The sequence below is a fragment of the Stenella coeruleoalba genome (genome assembly GCF_951394435.1).
Source record: "Stenella coeruleoalba genome assembly, chromosome: 7".
In the NCBI taxonomy this organism is placed as follows: Eukaryota; Metazoa; Chordata; class Mammalia; order Artiodactyla; family Delphinidae; genus Stenella; species Stenella coeruleoalba.
Window position 1 is genome coordinate 69,301,258 of NC_137153.1, and position 13,412 is coordinate 69,314,669.

At 35.5% G+C, this 13,412-nt stretch overlaps 1 protein-coding gene across 17 annotated transcripts in view; it reads left to right on the forward strand.

Moving 5' to 3' along the window:
• Positions 1-13,412, forward strand: part of RFX3 (regulatory factor X3) — a 289,212-nt gene that overhangs the window by 202,892 nt on the left and 72,908 nt on the right. For 16 of the 17 annotated variants that reach the window (XM_079927662.1, XM_079927671.1, XM_079927672.1 and 13 more), the window contains one exon: positions 10,189-10,263. The exons of the other annotated variant lie outside the window; for it this stretch is intronic. In XM_079927662.1, the coding sequence (XP_079783788.1) occupies positions 10,189-10,263 (75 nt within the window). The remainder of the gene's footprint in view (positions 1-10,188; positions 10,264-13,412) is intronic. 17 annotated transcript variants of the gene reach the window in all.

Here is a 13,412-nt window from a genome sequence, read left to right on the forward strand (position 1 = left end):
TGTGTGTGTGTGTGTGTGTGTGTGTGTGTGTATGTGCGCGCATGCGCACGCATGCGTGCACATGGCGCACGTGTGCATTTAAATAGAAATATACTTTCTATATGCTTATGTAAGTACAAAGATATCTCTAGAAGAAGGAATGAAGGAAAAAAAGGTGGGAGGCATGTGAATATATTTTCTATTCAAAAAAAGTGATTTATTATTTTAAAAAATCTTAGTCAAGCTCTTAATGATTATAAAGTGTATCTATTTGGTCATGCTATCCAAATGCATGTAACTGAAACAACCCTTTCTTTATGTGCCCAGTATAAAGATTGTCTATGAGGTATCATGATTCAAGTTAAACCTTGATCCTAGGTTTCAGAAAAAATTCTTCTTTATTAGACTGTTGAAAGTTTAGAGAATGAAAATGCGCATTAAATTTAGTAAAGATTTCTAGAGCCATTCTTATTCAATATTTTGGGGTGAAGGTGAATGTTTGGTATATTCATGTACTTAGAGTCACTCACTCTCTCAAACATTTATTGAGCAATCACTATTGACCAGCCACTGTGCTTCTATGAATATAAAGGTTTACAATATGAGTAATGGAGCTAATTTCATCACTGAAAGGTACCTAATCCTCCAAGGCAAAAATAGAAATACACAAATAGCCCCCAGACTTCTTTGAAGTGGTTAGTTTCATTTTCTTTCTCATCACATTATTTTTTAAATCACAAATGTTAATATGTTGTAAATTGATTAATTTTAGATTCACGAAAATTGTGCTTATCTTCTGATTATGTTACTAACATAAACTGCAAAATTGTCTAAATGCTGGGTAGGATTGGATAGCAAGAGAATGAAAAAGAATGAAAATAGCAAAAATCCATATAATAAACTTTAAAACCACCCTTTAAACAGAGTTAGCAAGGGCCATTTTAGGAATGCCTGTTACCTCCCTACTTATTCTCCCTGAAGTATTAATTGCAGATTAACCCTGGCAAAGAAAATAAATTTGATTATGTTTTAGTGCAGTGTTCTCAAACTTGAGTGTACATTATGTGTGGAGCATTGATTAAATGCACGGCTGGACCCCACCCCCAAGGCTTTTGATTCAGTGTGGAGAAGGACCCAAGATGTGCATTTCTTATAAGCACCTGGTGACTCTGGTAATGCTGATCCAGAATTACACTTTGAGAAAACCTCTGTTTTAGTGATTATATGAACTAAATACAAAGTGAAAATGTTCTTGGTACTCAGAATAATCTGCAAAAGGCAGATTTGAAATCTTAAATTTGAAACTATCAACTTGGCCTTAAATCCTATCACTTAATCCTAACCCAGCAGATTCCTGAAGGGTAATTGTAGCCCTGAGTGCTTATACAGTTGATATCTCAAAATTAGTTTTATTGTCACACATCAGTAATGCCAGTTTCACAAAGTCCTGGTGAGGGTGGAGGGAGGTAGGCTTTACAGAATAATCAGTGGAAGCCCGATACAACAGTCTTGGTTTCAGTTCACCTAGTTCACCAAATGTTCTCAGAACACATTCAGTTCATGCAGGTATCTTCTTTATATGTTTTTTCTTATCAATATTTCAAAATAGCTTTAGGTGGTATGAAATTGCCAAAACTTCAGTCTGAAAGCATAATGATTAAAATTTTTTTCTCTAGATGTCATAAAATTATCAGTGAGTAAAAAATATTTCATGTAGTTAAGCGTTTGCAAGACCTAAGCCTTCTTTGCTCTAAATGCTTAGTGTATAAGATTAAGATTTTGTCTTAGGTTTTATTCAAGAGGAGATGAAAAGCAAAGCTGGCTAGGTGTGTTTTCTGGGCTTTTTTAAGAGTTAAAAGAACAACCCGTCCTGAATATCTGAGTTAAGCTTCTTTTTAATATTGCTGTGGAGTAATAGATTCATATGTTGATTTCTATATCACTTGAATATACAACTTACAGAGCGGTATCATATTCACAGCTTTATCCTCAATGAGCTGTTTCTATCTGCATTGCAGGGACACGTGGGCCCAAGAGACACCTGTAGATCCTTAGAAGGGATCCAGTTACTAGAAGGGAACTGATTTAACTGCTTCGTGCAGGGCATTCAAAGTTTGAGGGCCACAATCTACAATGAGAAATACCTTTACTTTGTGGCCCAGTACTCATACATATACATATATGCATACATTCATGAGTATACATCTATATATACACACATGACTATTATATACATATATACATTCATAGACAGAGGACTAAAACCAAAGTTCCAGGAAACAATACTTACCTGTACTGTGTGCCAGGACATTTGAGTATTTTCTACTCTATTTGATTTCTTTAATTTTTAAAAAATGCTGGTCAGGATAATTGATTTCATAACCTACTAATGGGTTACACCTTACTTTCTGAAAAGCGCTGCTTTGGACAAATTGAAGAAGAGATCAAACCATTAGCAATACAGATATGAGCCACCAGAATGCAGTGTCCATTCTTTTTTTTTGGTTTTTAGTTGTTGTTGTTTTGCATTGCTAACAAGTGCCCAGATAATTCTAACAAGTGTCTAGGACCACTCTTGGAGAAAAACCTGGGTTGTGATTATATAGACTGCATGTAAAGTGAAAGGGTTTGTTTCCTTTGTGTTTCTGGTTGAAGTACTTGCTATAGAAGTCCCCTGCCACCCAACACACACACACCAGGAGGTGGTCATTTCTAACAGGTATAAGGGCGCTGGTCACATGCTCGTGTCAGCAGTCACAGATACTTTTTCTGAACAAGCCACCAAGTAGAAATTGTTTCTGTCTTACTTGATCTCAAATGCAAACAAAATATCAAGTCTTACAGTTCAGGAGGAAAATTACCCCAAAGGAAATTTCCAGTCTTAAGTGTATTCTCTTCATTGGGTTTCTCTAAAGAATTTACTATTCTTTCACAAGGAAACAAAAATGCTGTTTCTCTAAGAAAGTGTTAACTGGTGAGGTTAATAGAACAACCTGTATTAACAAGAAAATTCAATCATATAACTGTTTTTATGATGAGTAAAATTTAACTATCCATTCAAAAGTTTTTGTTGCTTTTTAAGTTGATCACTTTGAAATCATTTTCAAGTAATGCTTATTAATCATATGTAAACCCTTTCCTATTGGAAAGTAAATCTTGTTAACAGTAAATCATGTAGCAAATTTTAATTTTACAAGCCACCCCTCAGAAGATAGTTTCATTAAAAACAGTGATATTTCCTCTTGATTTATATTCTTGTTATATTTGTATAAAATGGAAATACTGTTGACCTCAGAGTGATAAACCTTGGATTCCAATCTCATGGTTAACACCTATGTAATCTCAAGAAAGTCCCCCAATCCCAGAGAGCCTCAATTTTCTGATCTGTGAAAAGGAGATAATATTGCTTGCCTTTGCTGTTTCACAAAGTTGTGAAGATCAAATGAGAATTAATGTAAAAAAGCTTTATAAATCATAAAGCATTATAGTATTACTTCTATTTTTAAATCACTTTCTTAAACAGTTCTAGAAAGGAAATAATTTCTACCATGAGACCAATTTTAATTATAGTGGTAGTTGAATATATCAATCTTGACCTTCAGTCTTTAAAAAAGATTAAAAAGCCATTTCAGAGTCAAGAGAATATGCCTTGACCTATAAAGACAATGAATAAGATGATATAATTGTTCTTTTTCCTTCTGTCTTATTGGCATGTAATTGAATGACTGGCTGATGTTTACATTAAGACAAAGTCCTAATTGTCCACATATATCATATTCTATTTGGGCCATTGAATAGATGTGCATAATGTGTATATAAATCACATGTACAGGGAATCCTCTTTTTTGCCCCATGCAACTCATGCAAAAGTTTCAGCACCTCTCACTTTGAGATCAGTCTTCCTCTTCCTTTTTACTGAGCGTGATTGGCATTCCCCAACATTGATGTATCCTGACGTTGGAAATAAGGTTAGCTCTAAAATAATTGTTTCCAAAGTTACTTAAAAATAAATAACTCTTTCTGTTAAAAGTAAATAATGGTGATGATAAAATTAATATCAACAATTTATGAAAGGCTCTGAACCTCTCCACATTTCCCTGCATTTGAAACTGAGGTTTACCTTTTTGACATCATCAACTGCCCCTAAATGAACCCTGGGCTCCAGCCAGTCTTGATTACTTGTACCTGAAGTATCTGTGAGTGGCATCAATTTTACTGAAGATGTTGTAGAGGAAAGAGCTGAGGTTTAGCATCACACTTTCCAGAGCACAGTCCCTCAAAGCCTCTCTGCACCACCTGTCCCCCCCAGTCTGTCCATTCATTTTACCAATGAGCATTCACCGCCAGTGTGCCCAGATCCCCGTCTCCTCAAATCTCTCACCCCTTCAGCAGAGCACTTAAACCTGATACTAACTCTGCTAAACAAGGGGCCATCCTGTGATAAGGATTCTCCTTCCTTAAAAGGCAATGGGGAGCTATAAATACCAATAATAAATAACGATGGGGAATTATAAATAATGGGGAAATGCTTTTTTTTTCTTTTTACATTGTTCTCTTTAAAAGTATTTGCTGCCTTAAGGAAACAATAAACAAGATGAAAAGACAACCCTCAGAATGGGAGAAAATATTTGCAAACGAAGCAACTGACAAAGGCTTAATGTCCAAAATATACAAGCAGCTCATGCAGCTCAATATCAACAAACAACCCAATCCAAAAATGGGTGGAAGACCTAAATAGACATTTCTCCAAAGAAGACATACAGTTTGCCAACAAACACATGAAAGAATGCTCAACATCACTAATCATTAGAGAAATGCAAATCAAAACCACAATGAGGTATCACCTCACACTGCTAGAATGGCCATCATCAAAAAATCTACAAACAATAAATGCTGAAGAGGGTGTGCAGAAAAGGGAACCCTCTTGCACTGTTGGTGGGAATGTAAATTGATACAGTCATTATGGAGAACAGTATGGAGGTTCCTCAAAAAATTAAAAGTAGAACTACCATACGACCCAGCAATCCCCCTACTGGGCATATACCCTGAGGAAACCATAATTCAAAAAGAGTCATGTACCACAATGTTCACTGCAGCACCATTTACAGTAGCCAGGACATGGAAGCAACCTAAGTGTCCATAGACAGATGAATGGATAAAGAAGATGTGGGACATGGATGCAATGGAATATTCCTCAGCCATAAAAAGAAACGAAATTGAGTTATTTGTAGTGAGGTGGATGGACCTAGAGTCTGTCATACAAAGTGAAGTAAGTCAGGAGAAAAACAAATACCGTATGTTAACACATATATATGGAATCTAAGAAAAAAAAATGGTTCTGATGAACCTAGGGGCAGGACAGGAATAAAGACACAGATGTAGAGAATGGACTGGAGGACATGGAGGGGAGGGGGAAGGGGAAGCTGGGACAAAGTGAGAGAATAGCACTGACATATATACACTACCCGATGTAAAACAGATAGCTAGTGGGAAGCAGCCGCATAGCACAGGGAGATCAGCTTGGTGCTTTGCGACCAGCTAGAGGGGTGGGATAGGGAGGATGGGAGGGAGGCTCAAGAGGGAGGGGATATGGGGATATATGTATATGTACAGCCGATTCACTTTGATATGCAGCAGAAACTAACACTGCATTAACTAACTAACTAACATTGCAAAGCAATTATACTCCAATAAAGATGTTTAAATAAATAAATAAATAATGGAAAAAGTATTTGCTGCCTTAGTAAAAGTACAATATTGATCTCTTCTTTGAGCTTGGGAAAGGAGAATATAAACAGAGTATTTACTGGACATCCAGACATCATTGGACCCCTCTTCTCTGTTCTCTCAACCTCTTTCCCTAAGGGCTTAGGTGTGACTTTTCTCTGTTGTCCTTTTCAGGACACTGATTCTTGGGTGGATATCTTACAAGCCTCAAGTGACCTTGGGTGCTTAGAGACTCTCCACTGGTCCCTGGATTCCAACAAGGCAGCATTAGCATTTGAGTGACTGGAAAAGAGTTTGCAGCCTGTGTTTTAGGCCACATGTTTATCATAGTGTGTATCTATCCCGCATCAGGTAATAGGTGCCCTGTCCCCTTCAGGTCCTTCTTAGAGGGATTGCTGTATCTTTTTTTTTTTTTGCGGTACGCGGGCCTCTCACCGTTGTGGCCTCTCCCGTTGCGGAGCACAGGCTCCCGACGCGAAGGCTCAGCGGCCATGGCTCACGGGCCCAGCCGCTCCGCAGCACGTGGGATCCTCCCGGACTGGGGCATGAACCAGTGTCCCCTGCATTGGCAGGCGGACTCTCAACCACTGCACCACCAGGGAAGCCCGGTTTGCTGTATCTTTGTAGGAGCTCCACTGAGCTTTATTTTTTTTCCTCCTAGATGTGAAATACAGCTTCTCCCTGTTCCTACTGATTTCTGTCCCTAATTCCTGAGAAATCATGGAAGAGTTTCTTCACTGGTGCAGTCTGCAACAGACATGCATACTTTCTATATTCCAAACAAATAGGGGTTTCTTCTGCCTTACAGAGCCCAGGTATTTTTTTCCTTGAATCTACCACACAAGAACTAAGGTCTTCCTGTTGCCATGTGGTCATATTTGTATCACATTTGTGACCATGCCACTCTATTTCAGAAGAAAAAATAGTTGTCATAGTCTTTAATGAGCACTCCATTCTTAGTATGGAGGGAAACCACTTGTGCCCAAATGAGGGAAACCACTTACACTGTTCCCTGGGATTCTGTCTTTTGAGAATTCAGTGTTTGGTTGGGGGAGCTGAGTCACACCTGTATTTACTTTAATTCTGCAGTTCCTAACTGGTGACACAAGGTCAGACATCGTTTTCTCATGGCAACTAGTATTACCTTCCTCTCTTTCTTCGCCCAAATTAAGCTTCACTCACAGCAAAACTCATGGGTGTCCCTGCACTCTCTGATGAAAGTCTGTTTTCCTGAATAGTCTTCACTGTGAACTACTCTCAGCAAGTGCTCAAACCTGGTCTGATTTTTCGAATTATGCTCTGTAGTGCCTTGTCATGGGACACACTGCAAAGAGGTCTTTCATCTTTCTGCTAATGTGCAGTCAGAAAGAAACCTGGCCTATGCATGTAGGAAGCTCTCCACGTTACCTGAGCTCTGACTCTTCAGACTTTGTCAGGCATTCTGTTGGGGTAGCATCTGAGGCTGGTGGTCTCACACTTATAATTCCTATGGCTGGAAGACTTTTCATTGATCTCTATCGCTTTTCTGCCCCAGAAGCCTGCCAGTCCTCTAATATTTCAGTGGTGTGTCTAAACACAGTGCAGAATCCTCTTCGCCAGTTTCTGAAAGTGTTTCTGCAGTAGCACTGGACCAAGGGTTTCTGTCTTTGACTGATAACCACCCTCAGAGTAGATTCCCATTCTCATGGGAATCCTGTTTTAGCTGGCGAACGTGGAGGGTTTTAATTCATCCCTAGTATATTGCTAACGATCTTTTTTTAGTCTTCCAGAAAAGACTGATTTTTCTGAGAATTCATGTGCTCATGGTGGCTGGAATGGTTATCAGTTTCTTACCTGCTCTTTCACATAGGGAGTTGTAAGTCTCACCCACTCCAGTAATGACACTTAATGCTCTATAAGCCTTTCCATGCTGAACATCTCATCTCAAATGGAACATCCCACCATTTGATCTCAGAGGAGTTGCCATAGCTTCTTATCTGATTATGAATCAATAGTTCAGGATCATCATGAACCAGTCTAAACTGCCAAGCACCATGTATCCTAGCATTAGATAATCGTGAAGAAGAAATGTGCACTATTGACGATTCAGTCCTAGGGTGATTATTCAGTAAGAGATACAACTGGGCACTGTACCTTAGTTCAGACAATTGATTTTTCAAACAAAAAGCTAAGGTATACTCATAGTCTAAAGCTTAATTAGTTTAGGGAAGAAATGGAAAATGTTTATTTACCATACTTATCTTTTAATTGTCAAAAATAACCACAAATCCTTTAGTCATAAAGAAATAAAAATTGCTGTTAACAAACAAAGCCAGATGTGGATTTCTCCCTCATTATTGCTCAGCTATTATATTTTTGATAATTTTTACCTTTCACTTAAACCTATAAAATCACAAGATACAGATCATTTTATTTTTAAGTAGACCGAAATCTAACCTCAAATTTTCCACACTCAAACTTCAAAGAAAATGTAGGCATTTTAGCAAATTTGAATTTTGAGCAAATTCTTCCTAGAAGTGATTTACAGTCACATGAGGATAAGACTTTCCAGCTGTCTTTTTATGTATGTTTTTTTGGTTGGTTTTTTTTTTTTGGTTGTTTTTGTTTGTTTGTTTGTTTAGTTTTTTTTCATGTGGGCCATTTTTAAAGTCTTTATTGAATTTGTTACAATATTTCTTCTGTTGTCTTTTATGTTTTGGTTTTTTGGCCGTGAGGCATGTGGGATCTTAGCTCCCGGACCAGGTATCGAACCCACATCCCCTGTGTTGGAAGGCGAAATCTTAACCACTGGACCGCCAGGGAAGTCCCGATATATGTTTTCTCTCTGAAAACAAGAGCACTTATTGATGCCTTTTTAAGAGATGTAATACTGAGGTCCTTTATAGTTTTAGTTTAACATTTTGGTAAAATGTTTACTCATTACATTTACATTACTCTTTCCATAATTTTTTTTTTGGTTTGTACAATATCATTTTCTTCAGTTTATTTTCAAGTATAATGATGAACTACATTAACCCTCCATCTGGTAAAGAGTGTTGCAGAAGCCAATTAACTTAATTTTGTGATTAAAAAAAAGTTAATCATATAATAAATTGTATTATATCATCTTATGAATTATTATATACTTTAAGAGTATTTTTTCTATAATTTCTACCTAACATTCTTTTCTGTATTACATTTTATTAACTCTAGGGAAGAAGAACAAGTAACTTGGGGGAATAACATAAAATTAAAGCTACTAATTCCTAAGAAAATTAAATTTAATGTTGACATAATTGAGACTGAACATTCTGTGTATAAAGTATTCCACCATAAAGCAGTTGTAAACTTGGTGGAAAAAAAAAAGACTTTGCTTTGCTATGGATTTTGCCATCCATCTTTTTTTTTTTTTTTTGGTAGGGGGAGGCAGTATGTTGAAATTTCAAGGCATCATTAATTTTCATAGCCAATGTAAAGTATGTTATCTGTATTTGAAAGCATGAAATATTTTTTATAACTGCTTATAGGGATGTTGATTTGATCAGATAGCAAAAATAAAAATAATGATTTCTTTCCTATATAGTGTGATTTTTAATTTAACTGTAGTTAATATTGTTAATAGAATCCAGTAATCAAATACAGGGTGTTTGGAACCTGATCTTACAGTAAGTGCTATCGTGCTAGGAGCTGAGAGATAGTGATCTTTAAATATGAGGTTATCGAGAGTGCATCTCATTTATTATTGGCACCTGCTACTTAATTAAGGTGTTATGATTGCTCATGGTGTGCTGAGATTACACGGAAGAAAACTATTTCTCTGATTGTCCCTTTTTTTGTTGGCTCTGAATTATCTTCTCTTCTACATTCCATTTCTGCTATCATTTCTAATAGCTCTGCCTCACCACCACATCCTAAACTATGATGTAGGGACCATGATTACATCTAAATGTGTTCATACTAATGACCCTCCACTTCCAAATTTTAATACAGGGTTTAGAGAAGAATGGATAGATTTAGAAGCTTTTGAACATTGATGAAGGTGTTTTTGCACATTTGCATTAAAATACTAATGCATATTAATAAAACACAAATCTGCAGTAGTTTTCTTTTGTGACAGAACGGAACAAATATTAAATACTCTTTGGGTGGGAGACTGTTTAGAAAGAGAGCGGTTACTGTCTCACATGTTGAACTACGAAAGTCAAGAATATTTTAACTAGCACAATCCTCTGGGGTTCCTGCTTCTCAGGTCTCCCTTCTTATATAATTATGGAATATTCAAAAAGGTTTACTTTTGTGATTGAGCTTATTATTAGTGTGCCTATTTTTATGTTATTCTCTGGGATTGGGGGGAGGAAGGAGGAAATACACATTTAGTGAGAGCTATTCATTAGCCACCATTGAAGAAGAAATTGAACTTTAAAGAATCTATCAAAAATTCTCTGGTGAGCCTTTTATTACTATCTTGTCTTGAGCCCTTTTTTTAATGACATCTATTATCAGATTGAAATGGCGATTGAGACGCTGCAAAAGTCTGACGGTCTGTCCACTCACAGAAGCTCTCTTCTCAACAGCCATGTAAGTTGCCTCTTCTTCATGTAAACTAATCTCTTGCTTGTTCTGCATGTGTTGCTTGCTTCTAAATGCTTGTTTTATTTATTTACTTATTTATTTTGCTTCTTAACCTTCCTTTCTCAGCCCCTTATGATCTCTGTATCACTTAATGGCAATTTTGCACAGTGGAATATCTAAAAATAGAGCCCCCAATATACTACTTCACTAGGTTTTTTTACTGTTTTGATACAGATATATTTCCAAGTTAATAACAAGCTACCAAATATTGGTAAAAAGTAACTGATGATTTAAATTTTTCTAGTGTGATATTTATTTACTGTGAAACAAATGTTTATAATCTGCATCTTCGAGTCTGAGACAGAGAAATGGTCGTGTCTGTTTGTATGACCAGTAATATTCTTTAAGTGGAAAAAAGATTGTTAATGCCAAACCCAATGATAAACTGTTCGAAATGATTTATTTACCAGTAAGACTATATAAAATGAGCAGGAAACAGCTACCTAGATGAGCTCAGGTCCTAAGACCTAAAGAAAAATGAATCCGGGCCAAAAGAAGAAGCGGGATTCTAGATAAGCCATAAACTGCCAATAATTCAGATAAAACAGGATTATTGTTACTATTTTTTAAAGCTTTTAACTGTTATCAGATGCAGCATCACTACAACACTGGTGAGTGTAAGAAGAATGATGACAATTTGTGAAACTATAAACATTTTCATCAAATGTACAAATTTTGGGGACTCAATGAAAATGATGATTAAAAATTATTTTGTTATGATTTCTGAATATATGGGAAAAAGTAAATAGACCTATGATTTAAATCTGTCTAGACAGTTCTGCTGAATTAATGTCAGTAACAATATAGTAAGAATTAGAGTTTTTCCTCCCAGCTGACAGTGTATTCTTAAATTTGGAGATAAAATTATTATTTTTAATTCTTCCCCATATTTTGTGACTGAAAAGTCCAAAATTGGATCACCCAAGTGAAATAAAATATCATTATTTTTTTCAATAAACCTGAAACATTTAGCTCATAGAAAATGTTTCACTGTGCTTTTTAAATATTTGAATTTTCAAACATTTAAATTTTATATTCCAACATAACACAAAATACTTCCTTATGTTCTTACACATTTATTTTTAGATGAAGTGGTTTGTTTCTTTTTCAAAGGGAAGTATATCATGACAAATAAAAACAAGTTAACCTACTTGGAGAATGACTACAATTTTGATGAAAATTATAGATTCTAAATTATAAAACAATATATACCTTGGCCCTTCTTTTGAAAGTTTAAGGAATATGATTTTTCCCCTTTCTGAAAGTTTGTATGCAGTACATCACTCTTTTACATGTTTCATAGGTATATTCCTGCTGTGCTAGCATGAGTCTGTGGTTGTGTGTAGAGACTGATTTACTTTCAACTTTTAGGATGTATGTTTTGGGGAGGGGGCGAGGACCATCTGGTGTTTTGTTTTGAAAATGGCAAGGGAAAATGTTGTTCATTTTTAGTTGAAAATGTGCAGGGATATAAGAAAAAGAATCCTGAAATTTCCAGTTACCTTTTTTGAACTTTCAGACTTCTATGAAGTTGTGCTTTGATATTCAATTCACATCTCATTGTCATTTGAGATATATACTTCAGTAAAATATGTGATGTGTTTAATTTTAACTTGAATTACCCATCTTAATTAGTATTTTTATGAACAATAATGTGGATATAAGAACATTTTTGTATATTTTTATTTGTTGGTTTTTTGAAACTTTTCAAATATGTTTTTTTTCATTGTTATTCTCTTGTAAAATTCATGAAGTAATATTTAATGTTAATGAATGTGTGAATTAAGCTGCATAAACAACAGATACATGTTTGTTACTCTATGGCTTTGTACTTTTTATTACATAGCATGGCAACTCTTCCATACTGTTTATAACTCCCAGAGGCATTTCAGTATATACAGAGTGGGCATAAATGTTGCTAATGTAGTGATAATCTGTCTCTAAATATCTTGATTCACTTTTATTACACCTCTGAGGTACAGTTAAGTTTATTTAAAAGCAACACATTTATAGTCAAGTCTCTGGAAATACAAAGGATTCTAAAGATGTTTATAAACAGTGGAGAAGGGATCAGTGTTTTCTGCTGACCGGTCAGGCTTTGTTTCCACCTGAACCCATTAGAAGATCATGCTGTCTTTCTGTCCTTGGAAAATTAGTGATGCTCCTAATTTTTGTTAGATTTATCCAAGCAACTGGCATAAGCTACTACATGCATTCCAGTTGATAATCACCTGCTAAGGGTATTTTAAATTCTGTTAAAACCTAATTGATGATTTTCAGTTGTGTAGAAAAATTTTAGTGGCGAGGGTTTTTTTTAATTTAAATATGGCTAACAACTTAAATGTTAATAAGCTCTAAGTTATCTTTATCCCTTCCTATATAGCACATAATATAGAATCATTTGAGGTTTGTGGGATTCTTTGAAGTGGACATAAATTCAACCTTATGATAATAGTTCCCTGACATCAGTTTCTACAAAGGATCAATTTCATTAGGCAAAATTTAGGAGAAATTATCAATAATTTGTGTCCCATACTTACTAGTTTCTGAAGAGGGATCTTAGTCATGATTTTTGAGCTGAAAGCCTGTTGTCATTCTATTTTGCAATATGGAATAGATGGATTTTCTATTTTCTCTTTATATATTCGATTATTCACAATAATTTGGAAAATTCTTATTAGGATAAAATCAAATAAATAATCCCCTGTTGGTATAATCCAACTGGATTTCTTTGTTTTTCACCTCTCTTTCTACACATTAGAAGATTTAGTGAGGTATTAAATTTTATATCCCTTTTTCAACATATTCTTAAGAGTATTTTGTACTACTGGTCTATTTTTATCATCATGCTCTTATCATCCAGGTCAAAAATGCATGTATAACTTGCCTATTTCATACCCAACATAGTGCCTCATCTGTGACTGAGTAGTTACACTGAGTGCCATGTTCCCTTCTATTAACATTATTAACATAATGGCACTTATTCCAGTAGTAGCATTATATAGGCAGACAATAAATATTTATTGACAAGTGAAAATTCTAAGACAGTAAAGATTTTATATGTTTTATCCACTGATGCACCCCTGGTGCCTAGA